The 16,104-nt window shown below is 51.9% G+C and overlaps 7 protein-coding genes across 7 annotated transcripts; 3 read left to right on the forward strand and 4 right to left on the reverse strand.

Annotated features, from left to right (window-relative positions):
• Positions 1 to 446: 446 nt before the first annotated feature.
• N7484_002473 (histidine biosynthesis protein HIS4) lies at positions 447 to 3,173 on the forward strand (the record flags this gene model as incomplete). Its single annotated transcript, XM_057112893.1, has 3 exons — positions 447 to 1,293; positions 1,360 to 2,919; positions 2,974 to 3,173. 3 exons carry the CDS (start codon positions 447 to 449, stop codon positions 3,171 to 3,173), a joined length of 2,607 nt encoding a protein of 868 aa, XP_056977630.1.
• A 557-nt stretch (positions 3,174 to 3,730) lies between these two features.
• On the reverse strand, positions 3,731 to 4,759 carry N7484_002474 (uncharacterized protein; the record flags this gene model as incomplete). Its single annotated transcript, XM_057112894.1, has 2 exons — positions 3,731 to 4,041; positions 4,102 to 4,759. The coding sequence occupies 2 exons, from the start codon at positions 4,757 to 4,759 to the stop codon at positions 3,731 to 3,733; spliced, it is 969 nt and encodes a 322-aa protein (XP_056977631.1).
• Positions 4,760 to 5,249: 490 nt separating this feature from the next.
• Positions 5,250 to 6,187, reverse strand: N7484_002475 (rRNA-processing protein UTP11; the record flags this gene model as incomplete). Its single annotated transcript, XM_057112895.1, has 2 exons — positions 5,250 to 6,017; positions 6,092 to 6,187. 2 exons carry the CDS (start codon positions 6,185 to 6,187, stop codon positions 5,250 to 5,252), a joined length of 864 nt encoding a protein of 287 aa, XP_056977632.1.
• A 412-nt stretch (positions 6,188 to 6,599) lies between these two features.
• Positions 6,600 to 7,183, forward strand: N7484_002476 (uncharacterized protein; the record flags this gene model as incomplete). Its single annotated transcript, XM_057112896.1, has 2 exons — positions 6,600 to 6,756; positions 6,921 to 7,183. 2 exons carry the CDS (start codon positions 6,600 to 6,602, stop codon positions 7,181 to 7,183), a joined length of 420 nt encoding a protein of 139 aa, XP_056977633.1.
• A 751-nt stretch (positions 7,184 to 7,934) lies between these two features.
• On the reverse strand, positions 7,935 to 8,810 carry N7484_002477 (putative transcription initiation factor TFIID, 31kD subunit; the record flags this gene model as incomplete). The annotated part of the gene is made up of 1 exon (XM_057112897.1): positions 7,935 to 8,810. One exon carries the CDS (start codon positions 8,808 to 8,810, stop codon positions 7,935 to 7,937), a length of 876 nt encoding a protein of 291 aa, XP_056977634.1.
• A 704-nt stretch (positions 8,811 to 9,514) lies between these two features.
• N7484_002478 (putative lipin Smp2) lies at positions 9,515 to 11,903 on the reverse strand (the record flags this gene model as incomplete). The annotated part of the gene is made up of 3 exons (XM_057112898.1): positions 9,515 to 10,436; positions 10,493 to 11,732; positions 11,795 to 11,903. The coding sequence occupies 3 exons, from the start codon at positions 11,901 to 11,903 to the stop codon at positions 9,515 to 9,517; spliced, it is 2,271 nt and encodes a 756-aa protein (XP_056977635.1).
• Positions 11,904 to 12,557: 654 nt separating this feature from the next.
• On the forward strand, positions 12,558 to 15,924 carry N7484_002479 (Fibronectin type III domain protein; the record flags this gene model as incomplete). The annotated part of the gene is made up of 4 exons (XM_057112899.1): positions 12,558 to 12,673; positions 12,735 to 12,928; positions 12,988 to 13,749; positions 13,832 to 15,924. 4 exons carry the CDS (start codon positions 12,558 to 12,560, stop codon positions 15,922 to 15,924), a joined length of 3,165 nt encoding a protein of 1,054 aa, XP_056977636.1.
• Positions 15,925 to 16,104: the final 180 nt, after the last annotated feature.

The following is a 16,104-nucleotide window of genomic DNA, read 5'->3' on the forward strand; positions in this document are numbered from 1 at the left end:
CATCTGCCCCGTTCCTGGATTCCAGTCTCCGAGGTCCACTTCCCTTCCAGGGGCTTCCAAGTCCTGCAAGGGCGCCATCGCTTCCCCCTTTCCTGCTGTTTCAGAGGAATGCTGAGCCGCTGCATTGGTGACGATCCTCATGAATCTATAGCACATCACAATCCTCGTCTACAGTAAAAGTGGTCTTGAATCTCCTTAAGGGAAGATGGAACCGATATTGCCCGATTGTTAAGGTGTTGGTCTGTGGGGTTGTGCCAAAGCTTGAAGTGACTAATCAGCGGTTGCGGGGAGGTTGATTGTTAACCAGTCACGATCACGGTAAGAAAAAAACCAAGTGACTCAAGAGTCAAGAGTCATCCTTCTACCCACTCCATTGGGGATCTCATCTCACATTGAGAATTCCTAGTTTTTCTTTACTTTCCCTTTTCTCCTCCACGTTATCCGTCATGGCTACACCATTCCTGATCTCCTACCCCTCCACCCCCACCTCGGGCCTTTCGCTCAAGCAGATCGCCTACTTCGGGCGGGTGCTGGTGAAGGTTGCTGCTCGTGCCGAAGCAGAGAAGTTCCTGCGCGAACACTTTCGTCACATGGATGTCTATGTGGATGCTACTGCCGTCTCCTCCGCCGGCGATCTGGTCGATATTCTCAACGCCGGTGCCGCAAAGATCTTCATCACCCTCGACCAATTGACAGCACTTTCACAGGAACAGTCGGTTCCTTCACCACGACTGGCCGTCTACGCTGTTTCTGACGATCAACTCGATAAACTTCAGCAGTGGATCTCTACCAATGTCTCCGAGCGCAACGATGTCAGCGTCTGCACCGAGCCTGCCGCCGCTACCACCGCCGCCACCAAATTAAACATCAGCTCCGAGTCCCCACGGCTTTATATCTCATACAATGATCAGGCGGTCACTGAAGATTCCGTGAAGCAGGTCACTCAGCAGGGTGCCATTGCCATTATTCCCTCCCAGACGTTGACCGTCGAGCGGGATGCGGCGGGACAGCTTTCTGCCGCCAAGCTTCTCGCTTCACGCGCAGTCACTGACCAGTCCAACGGCTTGTATGCGACATCTGTGACCGACGAGCGGGGCGCTTGCCTTGGATTTGTCTGGAGTAGTGACGAAAGCATTGCCGAGGCCCTGCGCACTGGTACTGGTGTCTACCAAAGCCGCAAGCGCGGACTGTGGTACAAGGGCCAATCGAGTGGCGACGTGCAAGAACTGATCCGCATTGGATTTGACTGCGATGCGGATTGCTTGGTCTTTGTTGTGAAACAGATTGGACGTGGTATGACTTGGTTTCCTACACTCCGAGCACAGAAATCCATGAGCTAACTATGGTGACTCATTCCAGGCTTCTGCCACCTCGGCACTGAAACTTGCTTTGGCGCCTCCGCCGGTTTGTCGCGTCTTCAGAAGACCCTCCTGGAGCGTAAAGCCGACGCCCCCACCGGTTCGTACACTGCTCGCCTCTTCAACGAGCCCAAGCTCGCCGAGGCCAAGATCATGGAGGAGGCTGAGGAGCTGTGCCGCGCTACAACCAAGGAGGAGATTGCCTTTGAGGCTGCCGATCTGTTTTACTTTGCCCTGACTAAGTGTACTGCCGCCGGTGTGACCCTCGAGGACATTGAGCGTAACCTGGACCTCAAGAGCTTGAAGGTCAAGCGGAGAAAGGGCGACGCCAAGGGACCCTGGGCTGAGAAGGCCGGCTTGGCTACTGCCCAGCCCAAGCCTGCTCCTACCCCTACTCCTGCCCCCGCCCCTGTTGAGGACCGCTCACGGATTGAGATGAAGCGTGTCATCACCACCGAGGTCTCTGCCGCTGAGGTCAAGGAGTTCCTCAATCGTCCTTCCCAGAAGTCCAACGACGCCATTGTTGGTCTGGTGAAGCCAATCATCCAGGATGTTCGTGAGAATGGTGATGCTGGCGTGCTCAAGTACACCCATAAGTTTGAGAAGGCCACCTCATTGACCTCTCCTGTCATTCACGCTCCCTTTGCACCCGAGCTGATGAAGCTCACCCCCGATGTCCAGGAGGCTCTCGACGTTTCCATTGGTAACATTGAACGCTTCCACTCTGCGCAGAAGGGCAGCAACGATGCCCTCTCTATGGAGACCATGCCCGGTGTGGTCTGCTCTCGCTTCTCTCGCCCTATTGAGCGTGTTGGTCTGTACATTCCCGGTGGTACCGCCGTACTGCCCTCCACTGCTATGATGCTGGGTGTGCCCGCTATGGTGGCCGGTTGCCAGAAGATCGTCTTGGCCTCTCCTCCCCGTGCCGACGGCAGCATCTCCCCCGAGATTGTCTACGTCGCACACAAGGTTGGAGCTGAGAGCATCGTTCTGGCTGGTGGTGCTCAGGCCGTGGCCGCAATGGCTTACGGTACCGAGAGCATCACCAAGGTTGACAAGATCTTGGGTCCCGGTAACCAGTTCGTGACTGCCGCCAAGATGCTTGTCTCCAACGACACTTCCGCGGGTGTTAGTATTGATATGCCTGCCGGTCCCAGTGAGGTTCTTGTCATCGCTGACAAGACTGCCAACCCCGCCTTCGTTGCCTCTGACCTGCTGAGCCAGGCTGAGCACGGTGTCGACTCGCAGGTCATTCTCATTGCTGTTGACCTGAACGAAGAGCAGCTGCGTGCCATTGAGGACGAGGTTGATGCTCAAGCCCGTGCTCTGCCCCGTATGGACATCGTCCGCGGCTCTCTGGAGCACTCCGTCACCTTCGTCGTGAAGGACATCAGAGAGGCGATGGCTTTGAGCAACGATTACGCCCCCGAGCACTTGATCCTGCAGGTTGATGGTGCCGAGGCTATCGTTGAGCAGGTCCAGAATGCTGGCAGTGTCTTCATTGGCCCATGGACCCCCGAAAGTGTTGGTGATTACTCCGCCGGTGTCAACCACTCTCTGCGTAAGTTATACTTCCGTTCCTTGCGGTGACAACATCAACTAACATCAGTTACAGCTACCTACGGATATGCCAAGCAGTACTCGGGTGTTAATCTTGGCTCCTTCTTGAAGCATATCACCAGCTCTAACCTGACTGCTGACGGTTTGCTGGCGCTGGCCAAGACTGTTGAGACTCTGGCCGCTGTCGAGGGACTAGATGCGCACAAGCGGGCAGTCAGCATCCGTGTTGCGCAGATGAAGAAGGACCGCTCTTAGTCGATTTATCCTTTTTTTATTTCTTTCTTACAAAACATAGTCTTTGCCAGTGTCATGAGGAATGTGCGATGATTTCAAAATAGCGAAATAAAAGGCCCTGTTGTGGAGGGAGTCTGTGGATTTATGATTATGAAGCCTTTTAAGTTTTTTTCAAATTTGACAATATTACCTCTTCATCTGTTTTAACCACCCAAATCATTCAATAGGCGCAGTGTCATTATTCATCTTGTCAGTCTCATTGTAGAGATTGTGAGAGGGCGAAGCCACGCGACTAGTGACTAGCGGGACAAGTGGTAGATGTCAGGATCCACATAGTTTATCGTAGACGAGGGGGAGAATAAGATTGCAAAATTACCAAACACCTTTTGAATTGATTATTGCTAGAAACTAGCACGGTATCATATGTAGGGAATAACCCAATGCAAAATAATCGGGGCTATGTAGTTTGGGCATCAAGCACAAAAGAAAAAGATTCAGCCCAGCCCAGCCCAGCCCCGACATCGGAATCCATAAACCCACCACGCCCACTAAACAAAAAAAAAATGAAACTAGTACAATCACAGCTGAGCGACGTCATTCAATATCTGCACTTCCTGGCCCGGCTTGAACGCAGGTAGTCCTAGGTACGGGCAACCTGCGCATCGGAATGCATCACCAAGGGCGCAGCTCCCGCAAGACCCAGTCTGTTTACCCTCGACAGTGAAGTCCAGCTCGGCCAGATCGTCTGTGTTCAACTTCATGACGTTCAAACTCTTATCAGCGTTCTCGCGACGCTCTTTATCTTCCGCTTCGAGTCGGTCGGCCAAACCGCAAGTACAATCCTTGCAGGCCTTCCTCCTCCGGCCGGTCTTGGGCTGGCACTCTGGGGCTGGAAAAGTATATCAGTACATGAACAACATAGCAATGGATGTAAAAAGCGCAGACTTACGCGGCATAATGGGTCTCGTTAAATCCTCTTCGTTAAGAAGAGAGTCCTCATTAATCAGCTCCTCATTCTCGTCCCGGTCGTGATTGGAGCCATTCATGCCATCCAATGTAAATCCACTTCCAAACTGTATTCCCATAGGTGGGGCCTGAACGGGAGCCGCAGCGGTGTTCTTCTTTTTCTTGAGGCCAAACTTCAGTGGCACGGCGGACGCTTGTTCGTAATTTGGTTTCTCAAAGCCGGTTGCGTTCTGCACCAGACCTGCCAGTACTGCCTCCATTGCCTCAGAGGCATTTAGAGCTTTATCTTCTGTCTGTAGTTTTGCGCCAGACTTCATGGCCGGTACGAGGGCGGTATATACATCACGAGTGAGGAGCTGGAGGGCCTCGGCGCGTCGTGAACCATCGGAATCGGTAAGGATGAGGACGAGATCATACGTGTTTGAGGGCAGTGTGACGATTCCGGTGGAGAGGCGATCGAGCATTTGGAGGTCTGTGGATGTGCGGGGGTGGGAGGAGAACACGGCTCGTAATTTGTCCTCTTGAGTGGCGATAGAGGGGGGAGCGAGCAGGAGGGTTCGAGAGGCGTCGACTGGCTTTGATGGCGGGGCCATGAAAACGTCGGAGTCGTTTGTATCAATGGACACGAATGAGGGAGCCATTGCGAGTGGTTTGGTGGGGGGGGAACAGGAGTGGAAGAGAGAAAGAAAAAGTAGCGTAAGTGAGGGGTGGCGACATTCTCGAGTCACCGATAAAGATAACTTAGTCAGCGATCATTTATAATCCAGACCCTCGTCGTCCTATCAGCTGGTGGGGATTACTTGAATGTGGATCTGTATAGAGGAGTCGAGGGATGTGCTGCCCGAAATGGGAAAGCAAGCACGCAAGATAGGATACCACAGGATGAAGGCGATTGGAAATCCTGTGAGTGTGAATGGTGATTATTCTCGCACTCTAGTTAAACAAATATGGATTCGAAACGGTTGGAATGATCCCGGGCTCTTTTTAGATTCTATGGAACCTCTTGATACATGAATACGCCTGAAACTCCCCTTCTATGCTGGTATCGATACAGATAGAGCAAATCCCATGAAAACCCAGATGTGAAGACAATGGCCACGGGTCATCAACTCATAAGGAAAATGCCGTCACTTAGCGCTTGCGCTCTCGGATCTTCCATTTGATCCCATTCTTGTTGGTTCCGCCCACGGAGTTGGTCATCTTGCCGCGCTGCCACTCAACTTCCCGCTCGGCTGCTTGGATTCCCTCGTATTGCTTCTGCAGCGCAGCGAGCTTGTTCTGTCGAGCCTCAACGGCCCGCTTTCGGAGCTTGCGGGCTCGGCGAGCCTCAACAAGTGCTTGCCGCTTTGCAGTGATCTCTTTGGGGGTTGCTTTGGTCTGGCGAGACTCCTCATCATCGCTTTCCTCCTCGGCCTCGGTCTGTTCACTCCCCCTTTTCATGACTCTTTGTTCACTCCGGTCATCAGCGAAGACCACCTTGCGTGATTTCGGCTTAGCTGGTTTGCTGAAAGCGAGATCATCCAGGTCGTCGAATCCGTCGAAATCGTCTTCATCCTCTGACTCTTCCTTCTTCTCTTGGGTCTTGACACCCAAAGCCGAGTTCATGCCATCCTGCAGCTGAATGTCGCGCTGCAAAGTCTCAATCTGTCGACGTATCCGTTCTCCGGCGGTTCGGAGATAACCTTGATCCTGAGTCTTGAGCAACTTGACAGCATCGTGGCTCAGTCCTGCAGCGGAAGCTCGCCCTACACCACCTCGGCCATGTTTGCCTTGTGTCTGGTTCTGACCACCCATCATACCGAAGTGAAACTCATCGGGGTTACGATCGCGCGCCTTCTCCTCGAGACGCTTGATCTTCGCCTTCTTAGCATTGTAGTCTTTGGCACGGAGCGAGTAATCCTTTTACAATAGTCAGCCTTTGCGATCCTAAAACCCTGCAACCAATAGCGCATGAAATTCCAGTAATGACAAACCTTGTGCTTTTCAAGGATACCCCACTTCTCGCGGCCTTCGAGCTGGGCACGCTCTTTGTGGTTTCGCCGTTGAACGGCGTTGCGCATGGAGGACATGCTGAACGGTTGTGTGATGTGAGTTGAATAGAGTCAAACTTAAGCGGGCGATTGTTTGCAAAGAGAAAAAATAATCGAGTCCGAGAGGTACAACAGACAGCTGACACGTCCAGCTGCGGTGGTTGTGAAAGCATATGAAAGTACGGAAGTTTTTTTTTTTCTGCCCGCTCCGCCCGACTCGGCTCCTCACGCTCCGCATCAACACACCCTGCACCTCACCTTGATCAGATATCTCTCTCATTCCCAATTCCTACAGCCTGTTTTTCTTGGTCCTTCAACGATCAAGTCCTGTTGCTTCGCAATCCACTATCAACTCATTGGACTTGTCACTCAATCTTCCACCCTGACCTTGCAACATCTGTACACTGATCGACATCATCCTCGATCTGCGTGATCGAACCACTTCGTCCAAATGGCTACACCCTCAACTTCCGACACGCCAGCAGCTACTCCTGCACCCCGCAAATACAACCTCCGCAATCCGCTTCCACTCTCTGCCTCTCAAGAACAAGAAGTTAAGCTACTCTATTACAAGCGCGTACGAAGCCACTGTGCCCCCGAGATTAAGGGTATGTACCCCCTCCTCGCCCTTCTATACGTCGCCCTGATAGGGTCATGTAACTCCTACAGCCCCTATAAACCTTAGTTCATTCATCATAATCTACCCTAAGCTCGACCGAGAACCAGCTACATGCATACTCAAGATGGACATTGAACTAACGTCAAACCGCAGCATTCGCCGAATGCGCTGTCAACCGAACAGTCACCGCAACATGGATCTGCCGCACGCAGCGTCTGGCCATGAACTCTTGCATGGTCGCTCATGCCAACCCAGAAGAAGAAGACCGCGCACGCGAGGACTGGTTCTCGACACATGAGGAGCGACGCCGGCAAAAGGAAGAGGAGCTCGCACGGGTTGAGAAACGACGTGCAGAGGTCATTACTATGATGCGTGACGATGAAGCGCGAACCCGAGAGAAGGCTCAAGGGAGGTGATTGGCTGAATGCCTTCATATACTGACACGAACAACCGCATGTTATATCCCCTGAGATTCTTCGGGGTTTTTATTTTCTTCTTCCGATCACCAGCTTTTCTGTGGTGAGTTGTATATTGACGTATATGGGTCCCGACGTCGGGAAATTGGATCGTTCGACTAAACTATCCCCCCCAAAAATGAGCGCGTTCTTTCGAGCGAGTTAGAGGAACGAATCGTTTGGGTTGGCCGGTTTTTTGTCTCATGGCATCGTACCAAGGTCGATCAAAGACCGTTTTGGTTCTGCTTCCGCTGGATGGACAGGCTCCATCCAGTCGCTCTCCTTTGATGCCGACTAGCGGGAACCTCCGACCTAGGATGGAGTTCATATGCCTTCTCTCCTCACGGCGCAATGGGAATTAATCAGGCGTTATTGTTTTGCTGGGCATTTGTTCTTTTTTGCATGGTCATCTCGACCTTGACCTGGATGGCATTCGATCTCATGTACAGTATACACATGCATTTGGCGGTCTTCATTAACTGCAAAGTCATCTATTTTACCCCTTGTCCCTTATATAATTCATACTCTCTACCATTTTACGTGGATAATTGGTGTAGACTCAAGAGATACTTTGGACATAAAAAACCCATCGACTTTTTCCTAGTCTAAATGGCTCGCAAATGTATAATGAAAAAGGACTCCAGACCCCTGGAAACGCCATCCAACCTTCCCCAAGGCATAAAGCAGAAAAAATGGAGAAGCGTAAACAAGGCTAAACATCATTCATCTTCTGATCCTCGTCATCGCCCGCTTCGCCCATGGCAGTGTCTTCACCGAAGATATCCTCTATCTTCCCATCATTCTCCTCTTCCTCATCCTGATCTTCTTTTTCGCCCTGCGGCGGGGCATCGGGTATATCCTCCTCTTCCTCACCCTCACTATCCCATTCATCTTTCATGTTCCATCCCATCCCTGTAAGGCAGAAGCGCTCAGGCGGCAACCGCATACCAGCCATCATAATGCTTTGGTTCGCCGCAGCCGTAGGTGCTCCATTGGGTCCAGCCGGAGCGGCAGCATCGAACCCCCTCGAGACCCCGGGTAGCGCGATGCGATTTCTTTCAGATGCAACGTCCATCAGGAATTCCTTTGGCAGGCCAGTCTGGAATTGATAATGTAGCCGCGACGCAATGCTCAGCCGCAGCGCTGGCAACGAAACGCCATTAACCTCCGCCGAGTTGGCGTTCTTGCCTGTGTTCCCGGCAGCATCACCCACTGCGCCTGCATATCCTTCTGTAGCTAGATGCACGGCATCTTGGAGTACGTTGGAGGTGTAGCGGTAGGCGAAGTCGAGGAGTTGGAGGGGCACGCGGTCTTGGTAAGCTGTTACGCCTAGCGACGCGAGGAGCATATGAACCAAGCGAACGTCGCGTGGGCGGCGCGTTTTACCGCTATCTTGTAAGGAAGTTCCGGGGGTTTGTGGTGGGTGTCCTGTTGATGTGGTTGGTGCTGTCGCGGGGATGGCAACAGATGGCTGCGAAGTAGTTGCTGCTGCTGGGACAAAGGCACCGTTGGCCCCGGAGGACTCGGCGGGTGGTGTAAGAGGCTGAGCTGCTGGCACAGAGCCCTGAGTCTGGCTTGGAGAAGCCATGTTTGTGGAAGTCGCGAGTTCAGATGTGGAGGAATGGTAGATGGGAGGGTTGAGATATGGACCGGTCGGGGAGCTGGCGGAGGAACAGTTCCAGGCAATCGGCTAGACAATGACCCGACACCAATCTGCTATCATTGGCAAAGTAGCAGTTGCTCAGAGACTCTGGGGAGGGAGCTGGAGTGAATGCAGGGTTGACAGGGTTGAGAGGGAAAAGAAACGTTGACAGGAGGAACTTGGTGAAGCCGAAAAGAGCTCCGATATGACGCTAACCGTTTTAGGCATGTGCGCTACAACCTCATGGATCACTTTCTGTGGGGTACTATTGAATCACATTATGCTATTCGCAATTTGCGTGTCCTGTGAAGTTCGTATCTATGAACTGAGCCCATCGTCAAGCCCATGCAAGGGCAGCACAAGGCGTCATGAAAATACAGGGTTGCAAAAAAATTTTTCAAACGCCATGCATGCAAATGATAGTAGGTAGCAATGATAGGTTGTATATGATAATGCAGGGTCCAACACCGAATATCTGCAGAATAAAAGTTTGAACAGGGTATCTCTTTGCCAAAACAAGAAAAAAGGGTGCTCTCAATGCGTACGCACGTTCTAGTTGAAAGAACTCGCAATATTATGTTGTATGGGACGTCCAGGTCTAGCGAACGTCATGGCGATTATTTGAGCCGCGTTCTCAATAAAGAAAGCATTCAGGCATCTTGTGAGGGCTTGGGACGAGTCGGCAGGGATTTGATACCCACGGTTTTCATTTCTGGCAAGCCTTCATCTTCCTCGGCATCTGTTTCAAGGTCCAGAGGATTCGGGTCTCCCTCCACAGACTCCAAAATTGATCCCGCCGGATTAGACATGACCGAGCCTTGTGAGAGGTAGCTGGCACCAAGATCAGTGCCTTCCTCATCGTCAGGATATTCGTCGCCGTCGCTAAGCTCATCATCATAGTCTTCTTCGTCCGCGTCTTCGTCTTCGTTAGCTACTTCATCATCCAGTGGGTCCTCCTCATCTTCACTGTCGGTGGTTGAAAAATCTTCCAAATCTTGCGGGGTGTCTCGCCAGTAGGTGAAATCCGTATATTCTTCACCACCGGAGTGTACCAGAAGACTTGTGGGAGGGAAGAAATGATCAAGCAATTCTCGCATACTGACATAGCTGCTCTTATACTTGTTGAGGCTGAGCAGGTCCAAAGAAACCTCCGCATTGGAGTTGATGGTAAAGATCCGTGTCGACGGGATGTTGACAGTGCGGTAGCTCAAGGCGTCGGTCAGTCGATTGCCAAAGCCAGCGTAGAATGGATTCTCCTTCCCGCAGAATAAATTGAGAATGTCCCGGAGGCATGCCATTTTGAAGACTTCTGGCTTCCGAAGATAAATTTCTCGTCTGAGAGCTGCCATTGTACGATCTGGGCTGCAGATGACAGGGCCTCTGGGAAGACGGTATCCGTCCTGGCAGACACCATAAAGGTATGCCCGTGTTGTATCGGCTTGACCAACGGATCGACTAGTAAGGTACATTATATTATAGCCATTGTTCACAATATCAGTGTACAATTTGGCGACTCCAGTATGAGTCCAGTCACGTCCAATCATGTTCAGAACGTGGCCCAACGCATCCGACCTGGGCTTACTGTCAGCTTTAAAGATTCTCATATTTCAGTTCTCGATTTGGCTCACTTTGTGATTGTCCCATCAATATCGGAAATCACAATCGGGGTATTTCCATTCCACAGGTACATTGACGCAGTGCATGTAGCTTTGTTCACGCTGAAGGACATAGTGTTGGCTCCTGGTTTCAACTGAAGAGCCTTAAGTTGATCACTGGTCAATCGCAATGTTTTGGCATAATTGCGGGTTTCGACAGCAAAGGAATCATGCATTGGGGTTTGGGGAGGTGTGGGAAAACCAGGCTGAACATCTGACTTTGTTCGATGGTGGCGAGCCCCAATCGGTAACTCGGGAGTAATATGGTCACCTTCGCTGTGATAGCCTGGGTCTGAGATCGCATCATCACTTAGGACTGTGTTCGGTCGCATGGAATTGATGGCGGCTCTCCGATCAGCCGCTTCTTTTGCCTCTTCACTACTATAGATCCATAGATTCCCATGTTCATCGGCTCCAATGAGCGCGCCAATATCGTAGCTCCCTTCTAATTCCTCGGCGAGGATCTTGCGAGCGAGAACTTCGGCCCGAAGGGCATCTTCCTCGTTGCTTTTGTACCCGGTCATGTCCAGCATCAGATCGCCTGTTTCCGTGACATGTGACTGAATGTTAGAACCTGTGAGTTTCTTGGACAGGGACATCGCACGGGACATCGCTTCCTCTACAGAGACCGGAGGTGGACTACGAGAACCAGCTCGGTCAGCGTCCTCGTCATGAGCTGAGCCGTTTGGCGAGGATAGCTGCTCGGTCGCAGCCCGAGGGAGGCTAGTCGAAAGCAGATCATCGGATATCGAATGATCGAGAGATGGTTTGGTTCGGTGGGTATTGAACGGATCATGATGCGAGGGACTTAGGTCTGAGCCGTCGGGAGACCGCGACAGGGGCGTTATTGTACCTAGATCAGTTGCAGCTCGCGACTGTCTTGATATCGGTATATTAGGTGGGGTCTTCGTCCCCTCGGAGACCACATCCCCATTCTTCTCCAAGTCCAGATACTCTGGTTCCTGAAGTGATGACGCAAAATCTTCGCTAGGCACCTTTGGGCTGCTGGCAGGCGACACTAGCGGGGAAGTCTGTAGTGACGCGGGAATCTCATCGGTGGTTTCGAACACAAAAAACGCCTCGCCCGCTTCCCCTAGCTTCATTGCATACTGTTGTTTAACTCCGTTGACCTTGAATTCCACCTTCTTTTCGAACGGGCGCAAAAGCGAGAACTTTCCGAAGCGGACATGGAAGGGCGAGCAGGCAAGGGTTCCTTGCGAGACAGACAAATCAGAATTAGAATCAACATAGAGATATTTCGGTCACCAAACTTACCATCCTCTTGCTCGATGACAATCACGTCAATAGCTCCGCTCAGAGTGGCTGGGTTGATCGAGTTCCATGTCTTCGACACAGAGCCGCTGAGGCTTCTGACGTACTGCATCTTGCTGGGTTGGGTCAAACACCCTCGGCCACGTACAATAAACAAGCAAAATCAAACCCTCGGAATCAAAGGCACCGAAGTCACGGTTGAGGGCACAAGTGGGGGAGTGTTAAAACAGTCGGAGGGGAAGAGAAGAATGAGGAGTAAGAATCAAGAAATTGGAGGAATCGCCGCCAAACGGCCCCATGTGACATTCAGCTGACAATGCAAGGAACAGCTGAACGGGCCACTGATATGTGAAAATCGTCACCCAGAATGATAGGTCAGTAATACAAGATGAAGAGAGATGACAAAAAGGGCAGAAACCATGCCGAGACCCTAGTTCACCCCAATTATCGATCTAGCCGGTCATCCCCGGATCTGTTGGTTCATCAACATTCAACGCCCAACCGATTCTTAAGTAAGCGGCCAACAATCATGCCGAGGTGCGTCTTTTGCAGAACGTAGACGCTAGTCCTCATCCGGCCTAGTGGACGATCGTTCTGCCTGTGATCACGCCTACCCTAATTAGGCAGACCCTGACTAACGTATCACGTGGACTAATGTCCCACTCCATTGGAGCCGATCAAGAACATCCTCAAGAACACCCTCTATCCTAATCACCCATACCTCACCACTCCGCTGGCCCCGCGTCCATGGGTACTCGACGCTGGGATGTATGAGCCACTTTACTACGCCTTTGACGCTTACCCGACTATCATTCCCCGAGTCAGGGTGCGAGGCGTGATGGCTCTCTTCCTGGCCGTCTCTATTCTATGGGCCCTGATCTGGTGAGTTACAATGCATTTGGGTTTGGTTTCTCGGTATTCACGACCCTAACAACGGATGCAGGCTTCTATATCGTGCCTGGCAAGTATGCCAGACCCCCAATGAGCTTCTCGTTGAGAAGTTGGGTCTAGATATCCCACCGCCGCCAGAAGTCACCCTGGAAGAGATCACGGCCCGTGAGATTCGCCTAGCCTGGAAGCAACCCGATTTTCATAATTCCATACATAAGCACATCATTCAAGTCAACAATGTCAAAGGTACGCCCTCGCGGTCTCACCTTTCGGACCATAGCGGAACAGATACTAATGGAACAAAGTGGGCGAGTCGAAACGCGCGGAGACTGCAGTGGAAATATTAAATCTTATACCGGGTAGCATCTATCACATTTGTGTCTTATCAGTCAGCGCAGCAAATTTTCAGACCCCAAGTGCAATCCTCCATGTCCGAACGAAATCTCTTCCTTTGTCCCGATCCCAGCAGGATGCCCCCACCGGTGGTCCGACAATCCGAGCATCGATTCCACGGTCAACGGCCGGCTTACCGACTCCCTCCGCACCGGTAATGGCCCGCGAACATAGCGCTGGACAACTGTCCGGGAAGCGACCATCTGCTGGCCGCAAATTGTCCCCCGCGACAGGAACAGCAGATTTTGCACATGGACACGATGAGTTACATAAGGGCGTCCTCAAGAGCGATCGCGACGGAAGTCTGGAACAACTCGCCGATCGATTGAAAGCGTTACAACAAGAGAATGAAAACATGGAAAAACAAGTGGCCGAGGAGGAAGACGAGCATATTGTAATGCTAAAAGAACTGGAGAAGCATCGCGACGAGCTGAAAAAGCGGGTGAAGGAGAAGGATGAAGTCAGTGGAGATCTTAAGAAGCACGTCTCGAAATTGGAGAGCATCAATCGCTCCGTCCAGGGCGAAAAATCCAAACGAATGAGGCTCCTTCAGCAGAAGGAAGCAGAGCGCAAGAAACGGAAGAACGATATCGTCCGATGGCAAGAACGAATTGCACGTATGGTTGCCGATGCTGCGCAGGCTAAGGAGGACAAGACCCGGTTAGAGGAAGATGGTGAGACTCGAGGGGGAAGAAGTTCGCAAAAAGATTGCGAAGGAGCAGGCGGAGATGAAGATCATCGATGAAGAAATTCAAGACAAAGGAGGCCGAATCAAGAAGCTTGAAGATGAACGACAAGGTCTCCAAGGTGGTGATAATGAAGATGGGAAGGAACTTGACCGAATTGATAATGAGCGGGCTCGTCAGTGGGAGCTAAAGCTGGGTGAGCTTCACGCTCGATATGCTACCCTCGTCAATCTTCATGCGCAGGCTCAGCAGCAGTATCAAGAAGCCCAAGAGCGGTTGAAGTGGCTTACCACGCAACGTCCTAGCAGCTCAGGACCATTTTCCCTGCCAGCTTTGGAACTAGACATGTCGAATTCAGCGACTATTCGACCCCGCCGCCACCGCAGCTCTTTGGTTAGCAATTTTTCCTCGTCTATGAATTACCCGGGTATCGAATCGACGTTCCCCGGAATCAACTGCAACCCGCCCTCGTCCAACTCGCCCACGTTCGCTCCGACCTCTACATTCTTCAATATTAATAACGGTATGACTCTCCCGGGTCTCTCTGATCCACCAGAGGTTATGCGCTCTGACGCCGAGGCTGCCTTCAACAATCCACAAATGAGTCCCCGCGCCGATGCTTTGCTGCCATCAGACCTGCTTGGAGATGAGGAATCGCCCGAGTTTCCCCGGTCTGTTGGCCGCGCTCGATTCTCTACGATGGATTCATCAAACATGCCGTTGGATGGATTTAGTCATGGCCCTGTCTCGCCTGTGTCTTCTGGGAGTAGGCCCGGCAGCATCTTTGCTAGCCCGTTGGAGACCCGTAATCGGCAGGACTCTGGTTCCCAGCCGGGACAGTTGTCCGCTGCCGAGGAAGCACCGAAGAGCGCTTCTCGACGACTGTCTGGGATCTTTGGGTTCCACCGACCTCGGGGAAAGACCCTGGCTGATGGACCTCCTATGTTGGGTACTTTGAAACCTGGACAAAGTCAATCTTTCCCACGGAATGTTGATGAGCTAGACCCAATCGGATCGCGACGTCGGAGACTGAGCTATACGGGCAACTGGGCAAACGCAATGTCCTTGTTCCCTCGAAGTAACACCACTGGTGTCACTACAGATAGTTCTTCCGATCATGCGCCTTCCAGGAGGGCTGCCTTCTCGAACATTTTCTCGTCAAGCAAATTCGGGTTTGGCGGTGCTGGTAGCCGTGGAAACTCCGATCTGAGTACCGGATACAACCAATTCAGTCCACGCCATGACCCCATTGATCCCTCATCTCTTCTTGGTGGCGTTCGACGAGGTTCCCTATCTCCGAGGCCGTCATCCACGTTTTCGTTTGAGAACCAGAACCAGCTTCCCCATCCTTCTACGGACAATCGCCATTTTGGGTGGCCGTCAACAGATCAAATGGGGCATCGCAATAGTCCACTAGGATTAGATTGGACGTCTCCATCAACCTGGTCCCGAGCGCCTTCACGCCGTCCCTCTATTCAATATGGGTCGTCTGGCCATCTTCCCCTAGGATTGACTGGTGAGCCGGATTTCGTCGAGGACACATACGATCGCCATCATCGGCCGCTGCAAGCGCCGATTGGTACCCGTCCATCGTCCTCCCATCGACCTATCACACCAAAACTAAACCCGGCTGCGCCCTCTTTCAGGGGAATGTTTTCGAGCAGGAGGTCTGACAAGGAAAAAGAGAAGGATCGAGAAGAGTCCGACGTTCCCTTTGACCTTCATGTCGACGATAGGTCCCCTTCTGAGCCTCGTACCTCTCGCTCCTTTTCTCATTTCACGGGTGAGTCCTACGAATCTTTGGAACGCATGCCGTCCGGTACCTCGGTAGACAATGCATCCAAGGAATCATTTATTCGCAAGATCACCCGCAAAGGCAGCTCGAGCAAATTCAGCTCCTGGAAAGACCGCTCTGGACTATTTTCAAAAAAAGGCGAGTCTTCACAGACAGACATCGATGAAGATGCAGCCAGTGAGGCTCAGCTAGCGAAGAGCATCGATAGCACTATCTCTAGCGTGCCATCAGCTGACCGATCTACTCGCAGCAGTCTTGGTTTCTTCTCTCGCAAATCGCGGAGATCGGACAAGGCGAGCGAGACGAGCGAGCGAGCCAGTGAGACTGGCGATGAGGAAATTCCCGAAATCCCGGAGATTATTTCATGATCATGATCTCCTGGGATTCCGTCCCTTCACTGTGTCCTTTTCCTAAGATTCTGCAATTACATACACCTCAACAGCGACTGGATTAAAATACATGGGTCAATAGCGACTGTTCCTTTTACTCGAACTCTTTTCGTAAATATTCGCAAGCCTTTCATCGTTCCGTAATTTTATAGGGCCAGT

This window comes from Penicillium longicatenatum (assembly GCF_028827895.1).
Source record: "Penicillium longicatenatum strain IBT 33135 chromosome Unknown contig_1_segment0_segment0, whole genome shotgun sequence".
Lineage (NCBI taxonomy): Eukaryota > Fungi > Ascomycota > Eurotiomycetes > Eurotiales > Aspergillaceae > Penicillium > Penicillium longicatenatum.